The following is a 22752-nucleotide window of genomic DNA, read 5'->3' on the forward strand; positions in this document are numbered from 1 at the left end:
AAGATAACTAATCAGTCAAAAGAAAAAAAACTCCTCTGATCCTTGAACCGTATTTTCCAGAAAATGATGCAAGTAGGATTATAGTACACCAGTGGTTTTTTTTCTTTCCAGTTTTGCCTCATAGATTAACTTTGAACATCTTTTTTCCATCTTTAAAATTATACATATTTTGTGCAATTTTACAAATGATTGGCATAAGTTATGTTAAGTACTGCCTTGTAAACTTGGAAGGTAAGGTTTATATATGCAACCAAAAAGTATATGGGGTTTTTGAGAATAGTCTGACTATTTGCATTGTGGAAGATACCATGATTCAGAAAAATGAGAATCTACTTAGTCTTCTCACAGAAAGATCTTTTCAGAGTTCAATTCTTAGACACTGGAAACAAAAATCCATGTTTGTACTCTAAGGTGTTAGGAAAGAGAAAACCAATTGCCAAGGCAAATATTTATTTTTAAAGAAATACATAAATATGTGTAAAACTTTTTAGTTGCTCTATGATTCTCTTTTGGTTTACTTAAATTTTAAGGACATGCTTATGCACTGTATTTGGTGCACAAAAAATGTTTTTTCCATTACTTTTTTCTGTATTATTCCTTCTTTAAAGGATAAATACCATAACGTTTATAAAACAAATCTTTTGCAGGTGTCCTGTTTTTGACAAAAGCTGCTTTGGAGGTGTGTTTACAATGACTACAAATGCAGAGCGGAGGTTCATCAATCTCAGGAAACGTCTAGATCAGCTGGGCTATCGGCAACCGTTGGGAGTGGAGAGTTTACCTTTGGTGGAAAAGCTTTTTAGGTATTTAAAAGGCAATTAATTAAAAAACATAGTGATCATATAGTAGGTACTGTTTAATTTTTGACATATAAGGGAGAATGCTTAGTCTGAAGATTGTTTTCAGGCAATGTTGTTTCAGAGCTAACATTCAGTTGCTGTATATGATGAAGTCAAATGGGTTTCCTTAAGCGATGAGAATATCTGAAGATTTCATTTAATTCAGTAGAATTGTATGTAAGGATCTATGGTCTAGGAAAATTTAACTTGTCTAACCTCATAAGAGAGCCAAGAATAGTCACTATTGATATGTGCTTAGAGGACACACTCTTTTAACTGGTTGTGTAAAAAATAATCCCTGTTGTCCGTACTGTGACTCAAAATAAAACATTCACAGTTCTGTTTTTTATGATCTCATTTGGAGAAGTTTAAATTTACTATCTCTGCAGTTTTTACACAACACATAACATAAGAAAAACAATTTTTTCAGGTGACCTTCTTAATATAGCTCTCATTTCATGGCTTTGATGTGATTACAGACAGTAATTTCCAGTTATATTTGGCTAAACATGCAAATGTAGGTATTCTGGTTCTGTTGCTCTTTAACATCTAATACAGATGGAAGAACCATAGGTAGGCAGATGTGGAGTAATCTGCCTTCAACATTAAGCCTCATTCTGGTGTCTAACAGGTTTAATCTCTCAATCACTGACTTTGATTTTAGTTTCACAAAAATGTTTATAGCTACTTACTGCTCTCTTATGGAGCTTCTGATCTCCATATAAATACTAGCAGCCTTCTGGCCTTTGTAGTTCTTTACTTCAGGTTTCTTTTGTAGTATGTAGTGCTACAATTTACATAGTGCCTGGAGGAAAATATATCTTGCCAATTTTGAATATCTCACTACATAGAAAAGAGAGTTAATTGAATTATCAGATGTAAACTCCTGATATGCTTTTAAATATCTTTATTTTTTTTATATTAGTCCTGTCCTTTCCTATTGACTTTTTTAAGTGAATGATTCCTGTCTTTCACTTTTCTTACATGCCTTTCTTTGAATCGATTTGTTCTACAGTTAACGTGGTCTCAGGGAAAGGGTTTTGTTTCTCAGGTCATAATAAATATTCGCATTGTAAAGGCTGAGAACATTTCTAACACGTCTGATGCTCCATTATTCTAGTGACCTTGTTCATACTACGGAGAGCTTGCGCAGTGCAAAGTTATCTGCTGGAAAAACTGAAAAAGAATGCAGCAATTATGATGCTGTTTTGGAACCTTATAAAACAGAGAATGCTAAGCTTACAAGGGAAAATAATGAGCTACATTTAGAAATATTGAAACTGAAAGAGCAATCTGATCGACATATTAAAGGTAATATAAAAATTATGATTCTTTTTTTAATCCTTCTGTGCTATAATAAAATTGTGGCCAAATCCTTGATCCGCAGATTCATTTGTCTTTGTTTATAAGTGAGTGTGAGTGGTCATTGACTTTGTTGCCTTTAATGAATTAAGGCTCGTGCACAGACATTTCTTTCGTAGTTAAAAAGCTTTTGAGGTCCTGCAAATCATTGTTTTAATCAAATATGAAACTGTTAGGACTTTTTAACATATATTTTCATACCTTGGAATGCTTCTTTTAAATTTAGAATGAAGAAATACTGCTGATAAATGTGCCTTTATTCTACAAAGGGATATTATTTGTATCATAGGTATAAATATTCATTTTTATGTCTTTGCGCGTGTGTGTATATATATACATACGTATGTGTTTTTTAAAATTTCATGTTATGGAAAAAGAAGATAGGATTCTTGTTATGCCTATTTTGGTGCAACTGGGAAAACCAATAGTGAATAAGAAAGATAATATTGCTGGTTTTCTCCTTTGAAGATTTGAAAGCCTCCTTCAGGAGAGTTGAACATGAAACAATTGACTTGAAATTTCTGAATAACCAATATGTACATAAAATTAAAATGCTGGAAAAAGAGAACAAAGCCAAGACTGAAAAAATTCAGCAGCTTCAAGAGAAGAATCTGCAAGCAGTGGTACAAACACCTGGTGAGTGTAAATGATCATAGATATTTTAAGTTTTCTTGGGTCTTTTGATTCTTCAGAACATAAACTTTTTTTTTACCTCTAGTCTAGGAAGAGAAATTATTACAGTAAAATAACTATCCAACAGAATAACATTTCCTTTTGGACCTTTTGGCTCTGAATTCGGTCTTTTTCTCTGTATGGAAGAAATTACATTAGCACATCAGTTGCGTTAGGGACAAATTTTAATACAAAGTCAGATTCAATAGAAGACTATTAAGTTAAAATGTAAATGGAAAGCACTGTTAATCAACAGCTATTTTTATTTTTTTAATGCTGCACCTTGTCAGAAGCAAGTCGTTCTGAATCTTTTGACAGCTAATTGATGATGTGTAAATGACTAATTCAGTTTTTTGTAACCAAGATCTAAAAGTAGCAAGATGAAAAATATGTCTACAAACAAATATTCCAACCCTCTGAAAGCTTTCATGTTAATTTCTTTCTCGAGGGTTCCCTTTTTCTTCATTTTTTTTTGTCAAGCTAAGGGAAATTGAAGTATTTTGCGAAATGTTGGAATTGTCTTTTCTTTCCAATAAAATACTAAACAATGCAGAAGTTATTTCAGTCATAAAATAGTTCTTAAATGTGAAAACAAAATGTCTTTTGTGAAGTTTTAATTTAGCTTTTTTAGTGAGTTAGATCAGTAACAGATTCAACACGTTTGAACTGCAGAATATTTAGGGTCTTAAACACTGGGGAAAATTACTTACACTGAACTTCGCGTGTTTCCTTATTCTAAAGCTGAACTTTGACAAAGCTAATACTAACCTACAACAGCGGTGTTGTCTAGAATGTACAAATTTTATCAACTTAATACAGTAAGATTAAAATGGTGAAATGTGCCAGTTCAGAAGCAGTGGAATAAATAAGAAATTTCATTTCTTTTACGTCCTCCTTGGTAAGCAAGGAAGACGACTCCCTTGCTTTAACTCTAAGTAACAGGCTTTTGGGTTTGGGCTTTTTTAGGTGGCAAAAAGAGAAGCATTCCCTTCAGGCGTCAACGCATGCAGATAGACCAGCCTGTCCCTCCGTCAGGTGTTAGTGCCTATCCAGTTCCTCAGCCAGAGGACCCTTATATCGCAGACCTTCTTCAGGTGGCTGATAATCGGTAATCTAAAGAATTTTTAAGTTTTAAAGAATAGGTGTTAAATATCTGCAGTGATTTTTCCAACCCCACCCTCCTTCTGCATTTCAAATTTGCCTAAAACAAAGTGGCATTTCATGGTGTTTTAAGAGCACTATAGTTCTTATGTGGGATTTTGCTTAGTGACTGACAATGCTGCTGGTGGCAAAGATGCAATGGATGTTTAATAAGCTGCTTATTTCCTTAAAAGATTCCTGTTAAGATTTTGATACTGGTTTTACTGTTATAGCTAATTTTAGATTTGGTATTCTGCAAAAAAGCTAGGCCTAATATTTTGCATAGGAGTAAACTGTAATAAAATAAAAACTTATTTTATTTTGGAAGACTAAAACATTCTTGATTTTTGTATTACTATTTTTGGCTTGGGAACCTGTATTATGAAAGTTTCAAGTCGATTCTTTTTTTCTTATTTGGAATACATCTGTAGAGGGTTTACATGGCAAGGTGTTGGCAGTGGAGGGGCTGCAGGGGTGGCCTCTCTAAGAAGAAATCAGTGGCTACCCTGTGCTACACTCAGCCAGTTCCACCTGCCTTCAAAATGGACCCACCACAGGTCACAGCTGAGCCCATCAGCCAAGCTGGTGGCTTCCCTGTGAAAATGTATTTAAGAAGGGGTAAAAAACCAACAGTGCACAGCAGCAGTGAGAAGGAGGAGTGAGAAAAATGTCAGAGAAACAACCCTGCAGACACCAAGGTCAGTGAAGAAGGAGGGGGAGGAGGTGCTTCAGGTGCCGGAGTGGAGATTCCCATGCAGCCTGTGGAGAAGATAATGGTGATGCAAGTTGTCCATGCAGCCTGTGGAAAGCACCACATCTGAACAGATATCCACACTGCAGCTGATGGAGGTCCCCATACTGGAGCAAGTGGACATGCACTGAAGCAAGTTGCAGCCTGTGGTGCAGGCCCCTGACAGGAGCTGCAGCTCGTGGAGAGGAGCCCACACAGGAGCATGTTTTCTGGCAGGAGCTGTGGCCTGTGGGGGATCAAGGCTGGAGCAGTCTGTTCCTGAAGGACTGTACTGCATGGAGAGGACCCATGGTGCAGCAGTTCATGACGCACTGTATCCTGTGGGAGGAACCCCACACTGGAACAGGGAAACAGTGTGAGAAGGAAGGAAGGAACGGCAAAGCGAAAGTGTTATGAGCTGACCACAGCTCCCATTCCCCATCCCTGCTGTACCGCTTAGGGTAGAGGGAAGATATAAGAGTTGGGAGTGAAGCGGTGAAGTTGAGCTTGGAAAAAAGCAGAGGGTGGGAGGAGGACATTCAGAGGGACCTTGACAGGCTGGAGAAGTGGGCCTGTGAGAACCTAATGAAGTTCAACAAGGCCAAGTGCAAGGTCCTGCACGTGGGTCGGGGCAATCCCAAGCACAAGTACAGGCTGGGCAGAGAATGGATTGAGAGCAGCCCTAAGGAAAAGGACTTGGGAGTGCTGGTGGATGAGAAGCTCAACATGAGCCGGCAATGTGTGCTGGCAGCCCAGAAAGCCAACTGTATCCTGGGCTGCATCCAGTGTGTGCGTGGCCAGCAGGTTGAGGGAGGTGATTCTGCCCCTCTGCTCTGCTCTTGTGAGACCCCACCTGGAATACTGCATTCAGCTCTGGAGTCCCCAGGAGATGGGGCTGCTAGAAGGAGAGAGCGAGAAGGAGATGGAGCTGCTAGAGCGAGTCCAGAGAAGGGCCACGAAGACAGTCCGAGGGCTGGAACCCCTCTGCTATGAAGACAGGCTGAGAGAGTTGGGGTTGTTCAGCCTGGAGAAGAGAAGGCTCCGGGGTGATCTGATTGCAGATTTCCAGTACTTAAAGGGGGCCTACAGGAACGCCGGGGAGGGACTTTTTATGAGGGCGTGTAGTGATAGGATAAAGGAGAATGACTTTAAACTGAGGGAGGGTAGATTTAGATTAGCTCTAAAGAAGAAATTCTTCTTCTGAGGCTGGTGAGGCACTGGAACAGGTTTGCCCAGAGCAGTTGTGGCTGCCTCATCCCTGGAGGTGTTCAAGGCCAGGTTAGATGATGCTTTGAGCAAGCTGATCTAATGGAAGGTATCCCTGCCCATAGCAGGGGAGTTAGAATTAGATGATCTTTAGGGTCCCTTCCAACTCTAACCATTATATGATTCTATGATAAGGAGTTTTTGGTTTGTCTGTTTCTCACCACCGTACTCTATTTTTAATTGATGAGAAATTAAATTAATCTTTCCCAGATGGAGTTTGTGTTGCTTGTGACAGTAAGTGGTAAATGATCTCCCTGTCTTTATCTTGACTCATGAGCTTTTTCATTGTTCTTATTTTCTCCCCCATCCTGTTGAGGAGTGGGAATGAGAGAGCAGCTGGGTGAGGGTGTGGCAGCCAGCCAAGGTCAACTCAATACAGTATCTCAATCCACAGCTTCTGCGTTAATATTTTGTATGAACAAAACTTTTTGTGCGTGTGAAATACATATGTTCAGGAGCAAAGAGAAAGTATTAATATTTGATTGTTCTGTACACATGACTCTTCCATGAATCCATTTCAGAATTCATGAACTTCAGTCAGAAGTAACAGAGCTACAGGAAAAACTGGAGATATCTGAACGTGGAATGAAAAATTATAGCAAACAGGTATGTTTACAGGTTTTTCTTCTTGTTATTATTTGTCTGTAGTAGCCATTGCAATGGCCTTGATTATAATTTGTGTTTTAACCTCAATGGGAAAGCATTTAAGGCTTGTGAAATATAATTATTGGAATTTGCCTACACTGAGCTATTTCTCTCCTCTGCTTTTGGAGACAGCAGCAATGATAAAATAGTTTCCTGCTGCTTTTGCTGATATATTTTGTGTATTAAAATTACATTATGATCATCAAGTTTAGCTTATGTAATTAGAATTTGTGTATGTCTAGGATTTTTTAGTGCAGAAGCATTAACTAGTCCAAAATAGTAATCTGATCTACAGATATGTTAGGATAATTTTTTTTACTGTTTGGACTGTTTGTATTTTTTGACTTTTTAATTTTTAAAAGTTAATTTATGAATAGCAGATTCTTAAAATATCTTAATTAAAGTGGATTGAGAAGATATGTATAACCTTTGAGTGAGGGAATTGCATAAATTGTTCATATGTTGTTATGTCTTTGAATATCTGGGGATTAGTGGACACCATCCTCTTTTTCTTTTGTTCGCTTCTTGATTTTTCTTTTCCAATATTCCCTGGTTTTCAACTCTGGTTTTCACACTGAAATAGTCACTGAATTACCTAATTTAAAAGCTTTTTCTCTAAATTTAAATGCTAGTCTCGAGAAGTTAATTTGCAACATCCATTAACTTCACTTTAAATGAAAACTCTTGATTTGTCTTTAGGAAAATAATCTAGTAGGAATTGTTTCAATGTGTTTTTTTCCACAAATTCTATTTCATTCATTTATTTTTATGTCAAAGAAATCACTTTGTTCCGAAAAATAAAAAAAAATATGTTAAAGATAAAAATTGCATTATTAGGTGCATATCTTTTTACTGAATGTTGTATGGATGTTTGTTTGAACAAAGGTTCTATTAAATGGTATAGGAGATGCCAAGGAACTTTTTTTTCCCCCCTCAAAGGTTGAACTAAGAGATAAAGAAATAGAGCGCCTGGTGCTAGCATTGGATGGTGGGCGTTCTCATGAAGTTCTCTCTCAGGAATCAAGAAGCAAAAGCAACGAAAAGCGTATTGCCCATTTGAATTTGCAGGTAATGGATTTATTACTGCTGGTTAGTCGAAACTAAAAATGCTAGCAATCTAAAAAAACCCCACAAAACTTCTTGCTCTTTTAAAAAAATCACTGTTAGATATAAAATCAATCAATTTCGTTTGCTTTGCTTTTTAGGTGGCAGTGTTTCTTGTCTAAGAAAATTTCATTTCTTGTTTTAAAAGTCTATTAGAATGGTTTTGTAAAGAATTCTATGAACTCACATCTGTACATAGTAACGTTAATCTGAGATTATTCAGAAAATTTCTGTATGGTACATTGTTCACCAAGTTTTAAAATACTTATTGTATTTTCATTTTTTATATTATTATTTTTTTTGTACATACCCTTTATGTTTTAGGAACTAACCATGGTTTATATACTTATGATAAGGACTAGTCCTGCAGATAATCTCACTGAATTCAAATGGTCTCCACCTTTACTCCAGCATAGAATTGCAAGGAAGGGATAAGCTTAGGATAAAGATTTTTGTGTTTACTGTGCATATTAGCATGCATTCAATATTGATCTAAGAATGAGGATTTAAAAAAAACCAACAAAAAAACCAAAACCAAGACAAACTGGAGTATAGATCAAGTAAAGCCCATCTTCGAATTTGTACCATGCATTTTCTGTTTTTCCACTTGAATTAGATGTTTTGTATACTGATTATGTGTGATGTATAGTAGCATGAGAGCCAGGTTGCAGAGTTTATTAGCTTAGGTTCAGTGCTGCAAAAACACAGAATGATCTATGGCTTGGAAGCAGTACAGCTGTGTTTGCTGATCCTGGGTTAGTAAGTCATGCTGAACACAAATTGATTGTACAGAGAGTGAGCCCGGAGCAGCATAAAGCTGGGTGATTTGCTCAGGCTAATAAAGATGATGATTTGCTCAGGCTCAGTGCCAATATACCACTTGTATTCTCTGACAATAAATGGATAGATATCTCTATGCAGTAGTATTCATGACTATGAGAGGGCTCAGACTTTCTTCTGTGTCTACAGTAATAATTCTTTGTGGAGTTTTGAGGAAAGCCATGTAGAGATGTAAGCGCAGCACCTCTGTTATCTTGAATCCTTCAAGATACTTCACGCTCCCATTTTCCTGGGTAGTATAGCTGCTTGTATATATTTTTTATTCCTACTCTACGCCCCTGCCTCTCTTCCCTTTACTCTGAGGGAAAGGCAAACTGGGAAAAACACTGTAGAGCGGGATATCTGAGGATGTTCTGTTTAAGGTGCTGAGATATGTTGGAGGCAAGATAGATTTTGGGAATCTGATCTGTAAAGCTTCACTTTCATAAAAGAGTAACAGTGAGACTAAGCCAAGCAAATATACTATGAAGGTGGAGAGAAGAATGTGTCCTCGTATCTTCTGAAATTTAAGGAAACACTGAGTCTACTGGACTGATCCCCAAGACATGTTTCTATACAGATCTCTGCTTTTGAGTACTTGGTTTTTAGAATAAACTTCAGGTTTTGGAGACCAGGTAAAAAACAGTGTAGTAATGAGTTCCTTCACCTTGCACCCTTGTAAATTTTTTTTTTTTCTAGTTGATAAGCATTAAGTTGTAAAAATAGAAAATCTTGCCGTTTTTAACAGGATGTCCCTTTTTTACTATGGATATAAAGATAATATATTTCAGAGGACTGGGAAGAACTTTTGCTACCTAGTTTAACAATACATATTGATGTTTTAATAAAAATTATCTTCCAGGTTGAATATCTTCAGCAAACAAACAAAGAACTTGAAAATCGCATTCAAGACCTCTTGGACACTAAACAAAATGTGACTAGTGAGGTAGTCCACTTAAGCAATAAAAATGAAGAACTGTGTCAAGAACTGAATGAAATAGACCATTTAGCACAGCAGTTGGAAAGACACAAGGAAATTGTGCTCGAGACTGCAGATAAGGAAATAGGAGAAGCAAAGGTAATCAGTAATGTGTTACAGTGTGAAGGATCTGCTCAGCTCTCAGGTGGCTTTGTATCTTTTAACTGCAGCAAATGACCTATCAGCTTGTAAACGGAGATCAGAAAGATATTTTTTCCAGTTTACTTAATATTATACAGAATTTCTCATTAAAAGATGATTAATCACAGCAATTTTGTCTTTTTACTGTATTAGGTGAAATGAGTTTAGTTAAGAGGCAATCTGTTTTACTACTTCTGTTGGTTTAGTCTGAAACAAAATTCTGAGATACTTAAAACTATTGATAGATATTAGGAGTCATGCAGTGAGATTTATTTAATTGTTGTGCTCAGAAAGAGTGTGTGTACGCCACTAATTTTTTGTGATTTCAGTTCATAGGAGCTTTATACTACTTAAAATTCGACAGATTACAAGGAACTAATTATATTTTATTTCTTACAAAAAAAATCTGTTTCCTGAATCTTTTTGTACCAAAAGAATTGTCATTTTGAGTATGTAATGTTTAACATGTAGGTTAATTTTGGTTCATAGAAAGAAATTGAAAGAAAACACAGTGAAATACAGGATCTTGAAGAAACAATAACAAAGCTTAAATCAGTAAGTAAAAATACTTCCAATTCTTGTTTAAAAATACTTTCAGTTCATGTTTGTAGCATTTTTATCATACTGTCATCCACATGATACTTTAAGTTACTATAAAAGCTAACAATTTAACAATTAACAAGAGAGTTTTTGTAGTACTTATATAGTAGTATATATACCAAAACTCTATTGTAATAAATTACAAATTAAAGAGCTAAAGAAACTGCATCATACTGTTGCAGAAATAAACTGAAACAAACCTCTGTAGACAATATGGTTCACTATGTCCTTATTGTGCATTTCCTTTTTACTGCTATCTGAAGTTGTAATTTTCATGACATAATCATTTTTACCACAAATGAGTTACGACATCTTAGAGGATTTTCTTCATTTAGAAACTACTTTGTCTCTTAATCAGCATATGAATAATTACACAATACTTGCTCACTCAGAAACAAAGCATAGTAGCCCAGATGAAAAACATTAGTATTGCCAATTCCTTGAAGACCAAACTCTTTCCAGCGTACAGCAAGTTGTGTATTAGTTGAGTACAGTGTTTTGTTTTAGTATTTCTAGTGAACTTGCAAATACGATAATATTTCATTTTCCGGACACTAGATTATAGGAAAGACATGCTAAATAGCATTTGATTAGCTGCAGGGTTGTGTTGACTGAGATGCTGCATTGTGATGTACTTTAACACCAACAGTGTTACTAAATGCCATTAAAAATTATTTCTTGCTTTAGCTATTACTTTTTTTTCATGTTTCTATTCCATTATCCCTCTAGTTTGGTTTCTCGAATTAAACAAGAGTTAATCTTCCTTGTTTTGTTACTGACTGCAAACCATGTCAAAAGTAATCATAGAATCATAGAATGGTTAGAGTTGGAAGGGACCTCAAAGATCATCTAATTCCAACCCCCCTGCCATGGGCAGGGAAACCCTCCACTACACCAGGTTGCCCAAAGCCTCATCCAACCTGGCCTTGAACACTTTCAGGGATGGGACGTCTACAGCTTCTCTGGGCAACCTGTTCCAGTGGCTCACCACCCTCTGAGTGAAAAATTTCTTCCTTATATCTAATCTAAATCTGCCCTCTTTCAGTTTAAAGCCATTGCCCCTTGTCCTATCACTACACGCACTTGTAAAAAGCCCCTCTTCAGCTTTCCTGTAGGCCCCCTTTAGGTACTGGAAAGCTGCAATAAGATCACCCCAGACCCTTCTCTTCTCCAGGCTGAACAGCCGCAACTCTCTCAGCCTGTCTTCATAGCAGAGGTGCTCCAGCCCTCTGATCATCTGCTTACCTTGAAGTAATAAAAAGTAGTATAAAAACAATGATAGTCTTTGACAAATGTTAAAGCATAGAACATCCAGATTCAACAGAAGTAAACAGTGTTGAATATGAAAAGTTTAACAAAATGTTAAATAATTTTTTCCAAATGTCTCTATGGACACTTCTAATTTTTGTAATAATAATTGTTACTTCAGGAGTTGTGCTCATGTCGTAGGGAGAACGAGAGACTGAGTGAAGAACTCTTTGGAAAAACAGCTGATAAAGAGAATCTTGAACTGTTGTTAAACCAGCTTGAACAAGAGAAACAAAGGCTGACAGAAAAAACTGAGAACTTAGAAATAAAAGGTAAATCATCAAATGTAGATTCCTGTAAATTATCGTCCTTTAATTTCTGAAATAGAAACCTTACCTAGTTAAGATACAGTTAATAATACTAAAAGACTTTATATAATAGTCGACTAAAAGAAGACTGTACATCTTCAGTCAGAATTGAAATGAAAATTTTTGTCATGGAAACGTTTTCATTCTGTATCTGTGAACTGAAAGTTGAGCTTTTTACTGTGATCTCACAGGACATCCTAATGCTAATACTATGACAGTTTCATACAAAATAATTTATTTTATCCAGAACTGGTTTTATTCTCTGTCTTTGAGTGAGTGAATTCAGATTGTGTTTCTTGAGAGCTTTATCCAGTTGGATCTTGAAAACCTTCAGGGGTGGAGATTCCACAACTGCTCTAGGCAACCTATTTCAATGCTTGTTTATCTTCAGAGCAAAAAATGTTTTCCTTGTATTGCTTATAATTGCCAGTAGCAATTAATCACCATTGTTCCTTGTTTACCTCTGTGAAGAAACTGGCTTCATCTTATCTGTAACCCCCTCAGTATTGTCAGGCTGCTCTTGGGTCCCCAGCTCTTCTCCAGGCTGAACAAGCCCAGTTCCCTCAGCCATTTCCCACAGGACAAGTATTCTGCTCTCTGACCAGCTTGGAGGGCTTCCTCTGGACTCATTCAAGGTTATCAACATCTTTCTTGTACTAGGGGGGACAAAACTGAACATGTGTTGCAAATGTGATCTAGTGAGTGCTAAGTAAACGGGGAATAATCACATCTCAGACTGTGTCTCCGCTGATACAGCCCACTATGCTGTCAGGCTTCTGTCGGTTCCGAAGCACTGCTGGTTTATGTTTAGCCTACTGTCAGCCAGGACTCCTGCATCCTTTTCAGCAGATTTGCTGCCCAGATGGTTGCTGGGAGTTAGTCCATCCCAAATGCAAATGTCTTTCAGTCAATTCATGAGGTTCCCATACCTGAAGTTGTTTTTATTTCTTTTTCTGCAGAACGAGACCTTGTTCTAGAAATAGAAAGAATGAGATTAGAATATGGTATAGCCCTAGGAGACAAGTCTCCATCTCGTCTAGATGCGTTTGTAAAGACTTTAGAAGATGACAGAAATTATTATAAGCGAGAATTAGAATACCTTCAGAAAATGATAAAACGAAGGCCTAGTCCAAGCCGTAGGACTCCGGAGAAGGTAAAGTTTCCGTTATGAAGACAAGCTGAAAAATAATGGAAATACTGTAAAACCATTTAAGGAGCTATCAAATATATTTTCAAATTTCATAGCAGTAAGTGACTGTAGTAGTTTTTTAAATTACATTCTTAACATCAAAAATTAACTGAGAGAAACTTCAGTGAACATCCGTTTTATTTTTTTCTTCTCACATTTTGCAGTAACATATTGATTAATTATTGATCAGTTTGAAATAAACAGAAGTAGATGATAAACAGAAAAAGGTTGAAATCTTATGGTTAGCTGTTTCGCATTTCCTCCTTAACAGATAGTTCTTCTTGTTTAAATTATACCACCTATATAGGCTTTTTCTTGCAATTAAAATTTATGATGTATGTATTTTTCATGTATTACTAAAAGTGTGAGTTCTTTCTTCTTTTATATTGCTTATTCATATATTTTAATTAGTATATTTTAAGTTAAATTTTATTAATCACTTTGCAGAGTGAAGATTTTAGATTGATCACCAGAGAAAGAGACGAGCTACGGTCCATGTTAGACAGATTTGAAAAGCACATGATAGAAATTCAGTCCAATGTCAAATTATTGACTGCAGAAAGAGATAGATTAAATGTTCTTTATGAGCAGGTAAGAAGAGATTGTTTATAATCGGCATTGAAATAACTGATTAACACTTGTTGTACTGTTGCTTATTTAAAATGGAAAAACTTCTCCCTATAATAGACCTTGAGGAGTATAGACCTACTAGAATAGAAACAAGAATAATAAAATATACACCTATATTTATTACTTGTTAATAAAATCACGTATTCCAAAGCTAGTGTATTAACTTCAAAGCCATTACAACTTACTGTACTGGCATTTGGAAATGAGAAAGGTCAGGAAAAAGAATCAGCAGAACGTGTGAGAAAGTTGCATCAGGATACAGGCTAGAAAGCAAGGAAGAAGTAGTAGTTAACTGATAAGAAAACAGGGTGAAGTTAGGCTGTACTTGGAACAGTAAAGGGATGATGAGCATGTTGGCACCATAAGCTGTCATGCCACTGCGTGATTTAGGGAATATATTTTATTTATCTAGGGAAAAATAACACTATAATAGCACTTGTAATAACAGCATTGAAACTTTCTTTTTTGTTAGTGTATACGCTGTCTTAATTGCAATCCTGGTATGCTAACAAATGATTATCTTTTAAAGTCTCAGGGTGAATTAAACAGGATGAGAAGAGAAGCAAAACATAGTTTAGTTTCTCAAAGTCATGTGGAAGAAGAAAGAGACATTGCACTGACTGACTTTAGAAGACTAATGGCAGAAAAAGAAAGCCTCAGAGAAAAGTTAAAGGTGAGCTTTTGTAGCTTCATTGCTTACATTGAGGGGATCTATAGGGAAGGCTTATACAATGATGCTGTGTTGGTGTCTGACTGTCTGTCAGTTCCCCTTTTCAAAACCTTTTTAACTTATCTGATTTCAAACTCACTTGATAGAGCTCAATGAATTGTCTGAATTATCCTTGTAAACTCAGTTCCTAGGTGGGGATGGGGAGAGAGGAATATGCTTGAAGTGTACAAAGGCAAGCATGGCATCACCTTGTGTGAAGAACCTAGATAAAAAGCCCCAACCATAGAATATTTCTGCGTGTATGCACTACTTTGAAGATGCTTATGTATCACATACGGTTCTTAACCCACAAACTGAGGACTTTATGTACTTTTTTGTATTAACTAGTCATTAGTTATTGTTGCATTTGTACCACAGTCTATTTTAAATGGCATGTAACTGAGCCATCAAACATAAATTCATAGCAATTCAAGTTTCATTATTTTCAACCTTTATAAAAAATATTTGTTGATGCAAGAATTTTCCTGTTACTCTGACCTTCTGATGTCTGGTATTAATGTGCATTAATGTCTTATGTGGTTGTAGTTAAGAGCATATGGTTTCAGAGGGGTTTCCCTGACTTCTTTATTGGATCATTAATATATTGTATACAAGTTTCTAAAACGTCCTGAAAATTCAGAAATTTAAAATCATATTAATGGATTGATCCAAAACCAACATATGTCAAGAGTGACTGTACGATGAATGTTTCCATAGTTTGATTTGCTACCACAAAAATAGAGAACTGTAGTGTATCTGAGTGCAGTGGCAACAACTCCGACCTCTGTGCTTCAAGGATGCGCGTGCAGTGATAGCGATGTGCTTCCAGCTCCATCCTTTCTTCTTGTAGGTGACTACCAACATTTTGTACGTGTACCACTTTGAAATAGCTGCACAAAACCACTTATCTCTGGCATTTCTAGGAAGTTTGAGAGTTTGCTTAATAATTTCGCTGCACTTAGACACACAAGTCAGAGAACAGACAAATCATTTAAAAAAAAAAAAGGGGGGAAAAAGACCAGTTAGCTTTGTAATCTGTCTTATGTTTCATATTCACTATAATTTTGTAAATTAATTTCAAACAGCTTAGGAGACACTAAGCTGTAAATGCTTGCAGCTTTTCATACTGCTCTGTAGCTCAGTAATCTTTTGATAACAACTCACAAATATTAATTTGGTTGAGACCAAATATAAATATACTTCTTTAAAACAAAACAAAAAACCCCAAAACAAACTCAGTGATGTTACATTGAACTGCAGTGGTGTATTTTCAGCTGTAGTTTTATAGAGAGAACTTTGCTTTTGGTCATTTATGTAAGAATGCAGAGCAGTGCTTTCTTAAACATTAAGCTTAAATTTGTATGGTTAAATTTAAAAATGTGTCTTTTATTACATATGATTCTATATTTCTATCTCAGATTCAGCAAGAAGCAGCTAACTTTGAAAAATCAAAAATGCAGCGTGATATTTCAGAGCTGGAGAATAATATTCAAGGAGTAAGTGCTTTTTTAGCAAGTAAGCTTTTCTTACTTCTAAAATAGGATAGGCTTTTCAAGCAATTAGTTTTGTTCGCTGTTTTCAACTGAAATTTGTTTAAAAACCAAGTTGTGATAGCTTTCTACCACAATAACATGTTTGGTTATTCTTTTTGAATTGCAGTTTGAGTTAGAAAGGTGTGAACTAAAGACTACAGTCTCTATCCTGAAAGAAAGAATAAACTCTTTGGAAAACGAATTAAAATTGAAGTCCAGTAAACTTGCCCAGACATCTGATGATTCTTCTCAATTTAAAGCTGAGATTTGCTCACTTCAGTAAGTCTAATACAAAACGTGGTGGTCTTTCACAGATACTAACATAATTTTGTTTGTTTTTTGACTGTATAGCAGTGTTGAGTTCTTGGGAACAGTTGTAAAAGATTTTCAAAATCACTTAGTCCTATTTTTGTCTGAAGGTAAAGTAAATATGAGCAAGAAAAGTGCTGTGGTGGCTTTTCACAGCAAATTCCTCCTGGACTTATTTGATCACCAGACATAGTGATAATTTCTATGGCTAATTGTGAATGAAAATTTTCTCCTTCTTCTAGAATTTTTTCCTCTAACAACCATGTTCTCTGCTTACGAATGTAGCAGAACATAACATTTTTAAAAGGACTTCCAAATGCAGCTTGTTGAAAGGAAGACAGATGCCTTCGCAAACTGCAGCAGTAGGACCAAACCGTGCCACTTTTACAAAGCTGTCAGTAATACTGAAAATTTTATGCCAAGCATTAGGCATTGATATTCCACAAATGAGAAGTTCATTGAGAGTCATTGTGTAATGCTGTTTTACTTGGGCAGTTTTTTATTGTGTCACACTCTTCCATATGCTAATACTGGCAGATACATGGTGCAGTTTTGAGAGCTGACATCTTATCATCCATAGACGCGGTGTGTGGGATTTGACCAACTTGCTCAGAACTGGAAGATCAAGTATAGCCATGTATTTTTAAGGCTTGTTTAAACTCACAGGATCATTGCTGCACTTTTTTAAAGTTGTTTTAGAAAAGAGCTCCCATCAGATTCAGGTATCTGAATGTGGTGGAGGAAGAAGCCTTAGAGAAAGTGGGAATAGAGTATTAGCAAATGTGACGCCCATCTACAAGAAGGGCTGGAGGGAGGATCTGGGGAAGTACAGGCCTGTGGGTCTGACCTCAATGCTGAGGAAGGTTATGGAGCAGATCATCTTGAGTGCCATCACATAGCATGTACAGGACAATCATGTGATCAGGCCTGGTCAGCATGAGTTTCTGAAAGACAGGTCATAGAATCACAGAATGGTTAGGGTTGGAAGGGACCTCAAAGATAAACTAGTTCCAACCCCCCTGCCATGGGCAGGGAAACCCTTCACTACACCAGGTTGCTCAGACTCATCCAACCTGGCCTGGAACACATCCAGGGATGGGCCATCTACAGCTTCTCTGGGCAACCTGTTCCAGTGCCTCACCACCCTCACAGTGAAAAATTTCTTCCTTATATCTAATCTAAATCTACCCTCTTTCAGTTTAAAGCCATTGCCCCTTCTCTTATCACAATATATCCTTGTAAAAAGTCCCTCTCCAGCTTTCCTGTAGGCCCCCTTTAAGTGCTGGAAGGCTGCAATAAGATCACCGCGGAGCCTTCTCTTCTCCAAGCTCAACAGCCCCAACTCTCTCAGCCTGTCTTCATAGGAGGGGTGCTCCAGCCCTCAGATCATCTTCGTGGCCCTCCTTTGGACTCATTCCAGTAGCTCCATGTCCTTCTTGCCTTCTTGTGTTGGGGGCCCCAGAGCTGAATGCAGTATTCCAGGTGGGGTCTCACAAGAGCAGAGGGGCAGAATCACCTCCCTCGACCTGCTGGCCACATTTCTTTGGATGCAGCCCAGGATACGGTGGGCTTTCTGGGCTGCCAGTGCACATTGCCGGCTCGTGTTGAGCTTCTCATCCACCAGCATTCCCAAGTCCTTCTCCTCAGGGCTGCTCTCAATCCATTCTCCACCCAGCCTGTACTTGTGCATAGGATTGCCCCGACCCACGTGCAGGACCTTGCACTTGGCCTTGTTGAACTTCATGAGGTTCTCACAGGCCCAGCTCTCCAGCCTGTCAAGGTCCCTCTGGATGGCATCCCTTCCCTCCCATGTGTCCACAACACCACACAACTTGGTGCCACTTGCTGAGGGTGCACTCAATCCCACTGTCTATGTCACCAACAAAGATGTTATATAGCACCAGACCCTATACTGACCCCTGAGGAACACCACTCGTCACAGGCCTCCACGTGGACATTGAACTGTTGACCACAACTCTTTGAGTGCGACCATCCAGCTAATTCCTTATCCACCGAGTGGTCCATCCGTCAAAACCATGTCTCTCCAGTTTAGAGACAAGGATGTCACGTGGGACAGTATCAAATGCTTTTGATAAGTCCAGGTAAACGATGTCAGTTGCTCTTCTCTTATCCATCAATGCTGTAACCTTATCATAAAAGGCCACCAATTTAGGCAGGATTTGCCCTTAGTGAAGCCATGTTGGCTGTCATCAATCACCTCCTTATTTTCTATGTGCCTTAGCATAGTCTCCAGGAGGATCTGCTCCATGATCTTGCCAGGCACAGAGGTGAGACTGACTGGCCTGTAGTTCCCTGGGTCTTCTTTTTTTCTGTTTTTAAAGATGGGGGCTATGTTTCCCCTTTTCCAGTCAGTGGGAACTTCACCAGACTGCCATGACTTCTCAAATATGATGGATAATGATTTAGCAATTTCATCTGCCAGTTGCCTCAGCATCCGTGGATGCACCTCATCAGGTCCCATGGACTTGTGCACCTTCAGGTTCCTTAGATGGTTTCGGACCTGATCTTCTCCTACAGGTCCTGCTTGACTAACCTGATCTACTTCTATAACAAGGTGATCCAATGAATGGATGAGGGAAAGGCTGTGGATGGTGTCTACCTAGACTTTAGCAAAGCCTTTGACAGCATTTCCCACAGCATTCTCCTGGAGAAACTGCCTGCTCATGGCTTGGACAGGCATACGCTTCACCGAGTAAAAAACTAACTGGATGGCCAGGGCCAAAGAGTTGTGGTGAATGGAGTTAAACCCAGTTGGCAGCCAGTCACAGTTCCCCAGGGCTCAGTTCTGGGGCCAGTTCTGTTTAACATCTTTATCAATGATCAGGACAAGGGCAATCGAGTGCACCCTCAGTAAGTTTGCATCAAGTTGGGCAGGAGTGTTGAGCTGCCTGAGGGCAGGAAGGCTCTACAGAGGGATCTGGACAGGCTGGATTGATGGGCCCAGGCCAATTGTTTGAGGTTCAGCAAGGCCGAGTGCTGGGTCCTGTGCTTGAGTCACAGCCACCCCGTGCAACACTACAGGCCTGGGGAAGATGCCAATATGTTATACGTGTTGTGCAGAGGTAACTGTATAACAGTACGATAGTGGGGTGGATAACCATGGAGAGCTGATGCTGTGAAGCAGGCCATGGAGTTCATCTAATGCTCCCAATTGCACAACAAAAGATGTTAGTATAACAGTGCATTTGTTGGTAAAATTGTGCCATCATTCATAAAAGTGAAATATCTTGTTAGGTTCCTTATCGGTTTAGTGGAAAGCATTGAGATCATAAAAAGGAAGAGATAAAGACTAGGGCTACAGTCATTTCAGCATTTGGTTTTACTTTGTGCACGGTGGCAATTTGTTATAGCTGTGTTTGGGGCCCCCTTTTTTTGTTTCCCTCTAAAGTTTCACTCTAAATTGAGTTGAGAGCAATCTTTATCTGTAGACATGCTGTATTCCGGATTGTTGTTTTTTTTTTAAAAAAAGTGAAAAGCTTCTCTAGCTTTTGCGGAATCCCACTTCCGCAACAGTGGGATTCCACAAAATTTTCTGCAAAATTCCGCAAAAGAGAGATTTTTATTTCCTGATCTGTTTTGTAAATAATCCATTTAGTTAATTTGCAGTTTCGTTTTGCATTTTTTTTTCCATAGGTCACTGATATTTCTTGCTAAGCAAAACAACTATCTAGGTAGATGGTCTCACATGTTTTTCAGGTTCTGTGTTTCTTAAAAGTAGGATCAGAATTGTAGCTGTCAGTTGGGTTGCTTCTTAAAATGTGGTGTGGCTGATAATCACTCCTATGAGCTATCTATTGAAATCTTTGTAAAGTGAAGAGTCAGAAGACACAAGTAACAAGAGATACATTATGAAGAGTAACAGAAATTAGAGGAAGTGAAAGTTTCAGATTATCATGGTGGTTCCACAGAGGTTTCATTGCTCCATCTCATAATGGTGTCGAGGTGGACTTCCTGCAGGGGTCCAGAGGAACCAAGTGGTGTTGGCCTCAGTAATCTTTAATAGTCCTCTCTCTCCCAGACAGGGAGGGACGTGTCTGGTTAGTATGACACAACCCCGTGTTGCTGGTTGGTATGACAACCCTATCATGAGGTTACGCTGAAACTGTTCCAGCACTTCAAGCAACTTACAGCTCTTAAGTTGATGACCCTGAATTAGAGTTCCCAAACTTCTTTCAACTGTATACTGATTTTCCAGGCTCTTAAATGACCAACTCCAGAGGTCTGTTGAAGATTTACAGCACCGAGTGTCCCTCAAAAAGGATGAACTGCAGTTAGCTCAAGAAGAAATTGTAAAGCTAGAGGAGGAAATAGGTAATCGTTAGTTATTTTTATGCTTATTTCCTCTTTTTAAAATAGAAAGTACTTATTCTTTTATTTATAGACAGGTTGAACCAGAGGAGCACTTCACAGGATGAAGCAGTCAATGTGCTTAGAAGTACTATTACTGTTTTGGACAAAGAAAAGGACAGTCTTCAAGAAACCGTAGATGAAAAAACAGAAAGAATTGCATGCTTAGATGACAACTTAGCTAACAAGGTATGTGTAGTAATGGTACTACTTTGCAGTGCATCTGGCGTTTTTTTAATCACTTACATTTTGGGGAGGCCTTTTGCCTTGATGAAGAAGCCTAGGCATCACATAAACACTATGTTTGGACCTAGCCAATATGAAGAGTCATTTGCCAACTCAATAGCATTTTAATTATGATTGTTAGTGTATTTCCTAAACACTCTAAGAAAATAAAGAAGTATTTTTTGCATTTTGCGCTTCAAGGTTGTGGTTGAGCCCAGCCAGCAGCTGAGCTACCACGTGGGGTCACTCACTGACTCCCCTCTCAATTGGGTGGAGAAGAGGAAAATGTAACAGAAGGTCTGAGGGTCGAGATAAGAAGGGCGGGGGGAATCACCCACCAACCATGGCCCTGGGCAAAACAGACTCAGCTTAGGGACAAATCAATTCATTCACAGTTAATTCAGAGAGGATAATGAGAAACAAAGCCAGGTCTTAAAAACACCCTCTCCCTACCCCTCCATTCTTCCTGGCTCTACCTCCTCCCCCCAGCAGCTCAGGGGGACTGAGAATGGTGGTAGGTTTGCCAGTCATTTCATCACACATTGCTTCTGATGCTCCTTTCTTAAAGGGGGAGGACTCCTTACACTATTTTCCCTGCTCCAATGGGTCACCTCCTCCTGGGAGATAGTCCACAGACTTCTCCGACATGAGTCCTTGCCGCAAGATGCAATCCTTACCTATCCGATAGCTTTAGCATGGGCTTTTCCCACAGAGTCACGGCTGCTTAGGGCACAGCCACCTGCTCCAGTGTGGGGTCCTCCACACACTTTAGATGCATCTCTGCTTCGTCATCAGTCTCCAGCAACATGGGGAGTTCTTCCCTCAGAGACCATTCTCTACGAAACTCCCTTAGGTGCAGGTGTATCTGTTCCAGCATGGGCTTCTCCACAGGCTGCAGGTGGATCTCTGCTCCATCGTTATCTCCTCCACAAGTGGCAGAGGGGCCACCTGCTGTCTCCCTATGGGCTGCACAGGAATCTCGGCTCCAGCACACCTCCTCCTGTTCCATCTTCACTGACCTTGGTGTCTGCGTAGCCATGTCTCTCAGATCTCAGTCGTCTCTCTCTGCTGCAGCTGCGCCGAGCCTGACCAGCCTGACAAATGTCAGCAGTCCCGGCAGGATGGGCTCTGCCCAGTGGGCGCCCCGGGAGCAGGACACTTCAGAGCTCTCCAAGCCATGCCACCACAGCTGTCTCCAGTTGGCTGGCAGTGGCCCAGCGCAGGCAGCCGGCTGCCCAGAGGGGTCAACCCTCTGCCTGCCCCCTCTCTTCAATGTAGGTCCCTGTTCAGGTTCCTTTGTCCCCATCTTAAATAGGGCATTCGCAGAGGCACCGATTGACTCGGCGCTGGCCAGAGGGGATGGGGGGTCCGATCTGCCCAGAGACCAGTCCAACAGATTTCGGAGCCTGGGAAGCTTCTTGCATCTCCTTACAGGGGCTATCTCTGCAGCCCCTCCCGTGCTACCAAAACCCCATCACGTAAACCCAGCACAGAGGTCTCTATTGAGATACAAGGTTCTCGCCTGAGATGACAGAATCTATAGCTGACTTGCATCTTTTTTGATGACAAGACAAGCCTTTCTCGGTAAAGAAGATAAGCTTGGAAATTTGAATCTGCAAAGATGCAGTAACTTATTGTTGAAGGGTTAAAATCAAGGTTTAAATGTGAAGTTCTTTAACTTGAAGTATCCTATTATGTTGCAACATGATAATACCTAATACAACTTCTGCTTTTATTTTCATAGGAAAAAACAATTACTCATTTACGTCTAACTCTCTCTGAGCTGGAGTCCTCAACAGAGTAAGTCAAGACTAGGATGCCTTGTTTAGTGGGTTTATTTTATCTAGTGATTTTAAACTGAAAGTAGATGACTATTT

General features: G+C 38.8%; 1 protein-coding gene across 1 annotated transcript in view; it reads left to right on the forward strand.

The window, feature by feature from the left end:
• The window catches only part of CEP135 (centrosomal protein 135), a 43701-nt gene that overhangs the window by 4601 nt on the left and 16348 nt on the right, over nucleotides 1–22752 (forward strand). The window contains exons 2-18 of the mRNA XM_086611806.1: nucleotides 648–803; nucleotides 1960–2150; nucleotides 2670–2837; nucleotides 3840–3981; nucleotides 6531–6615; nucleotides 7594–7722; nucleotides 9440–9655; nucleotides 10187–10252; nucleotides 11727–11877; nucleotides 12873–13066; nucleotides 13550–13693; nucleotides 14262–14405; nucleotides 15860–15937; nucleotides 16101–16252; nucleotides 20499–20614; nucleotides 20685–20839; nucleotides 22620–22675. Coding sequence (XP_086467932.1) covers nucleotides 691–803; nucleotides 1960–2150; nucleotides 2670–2837; nucleotides 3840–3981; nucleotides 6531–6615; nucleotides 7594–7722; nucleotides 9440–9655; nucleotides 10187–10252; nucleotides 11727–11877; nucleotides 12873–13066; nucleotides 13550–13693; nucleotides 14262–14405; nucleotides 15860–15937; nucleotides 16101–16252; nucleotides 20499–20614; nucleotides 20685–20839; nucleotides 22620–22675 — 2300 coding nt within the window. The 5' untranslated portion in view covers nucleotides 648–690. The remainder of the gene's footprint in view (nucleotides 1–647; nucleotides 804–1959; nucleotides 2151–2669; nucleotides 2838–3839; nucleotides 3982–6530; nucleotides 6616–7593; nucleotides 7723–9439; nucleotides 9656–10186; nucleotides 10253–11726; nucleotides 11878–12872; nucleotides 13067–13549; nucleotides 13694–14261; nucleotides 14406–15859; nucleotides 15938–16100; nucleotides 16253–20498; nucleotides 20615–20684; nucleotides 20840–22619; nucleotides 22676–22752) is intronic.

This window comes from Tauraco erythrolophus, chromosome 5 (assembly GCF_009769465.1).
Source record: "Tauraco erythrolophus isolate bTauEry1 chromosome 5, bTauEry1.pri, whole genome shotgun sequence".
NCBI classification, from domain to species: Eukaryota; Metazoa; Chordata; class Aves; order Musophagiformes; family Musophagidae; genus Tauraco; species Tauraco erythrolophus.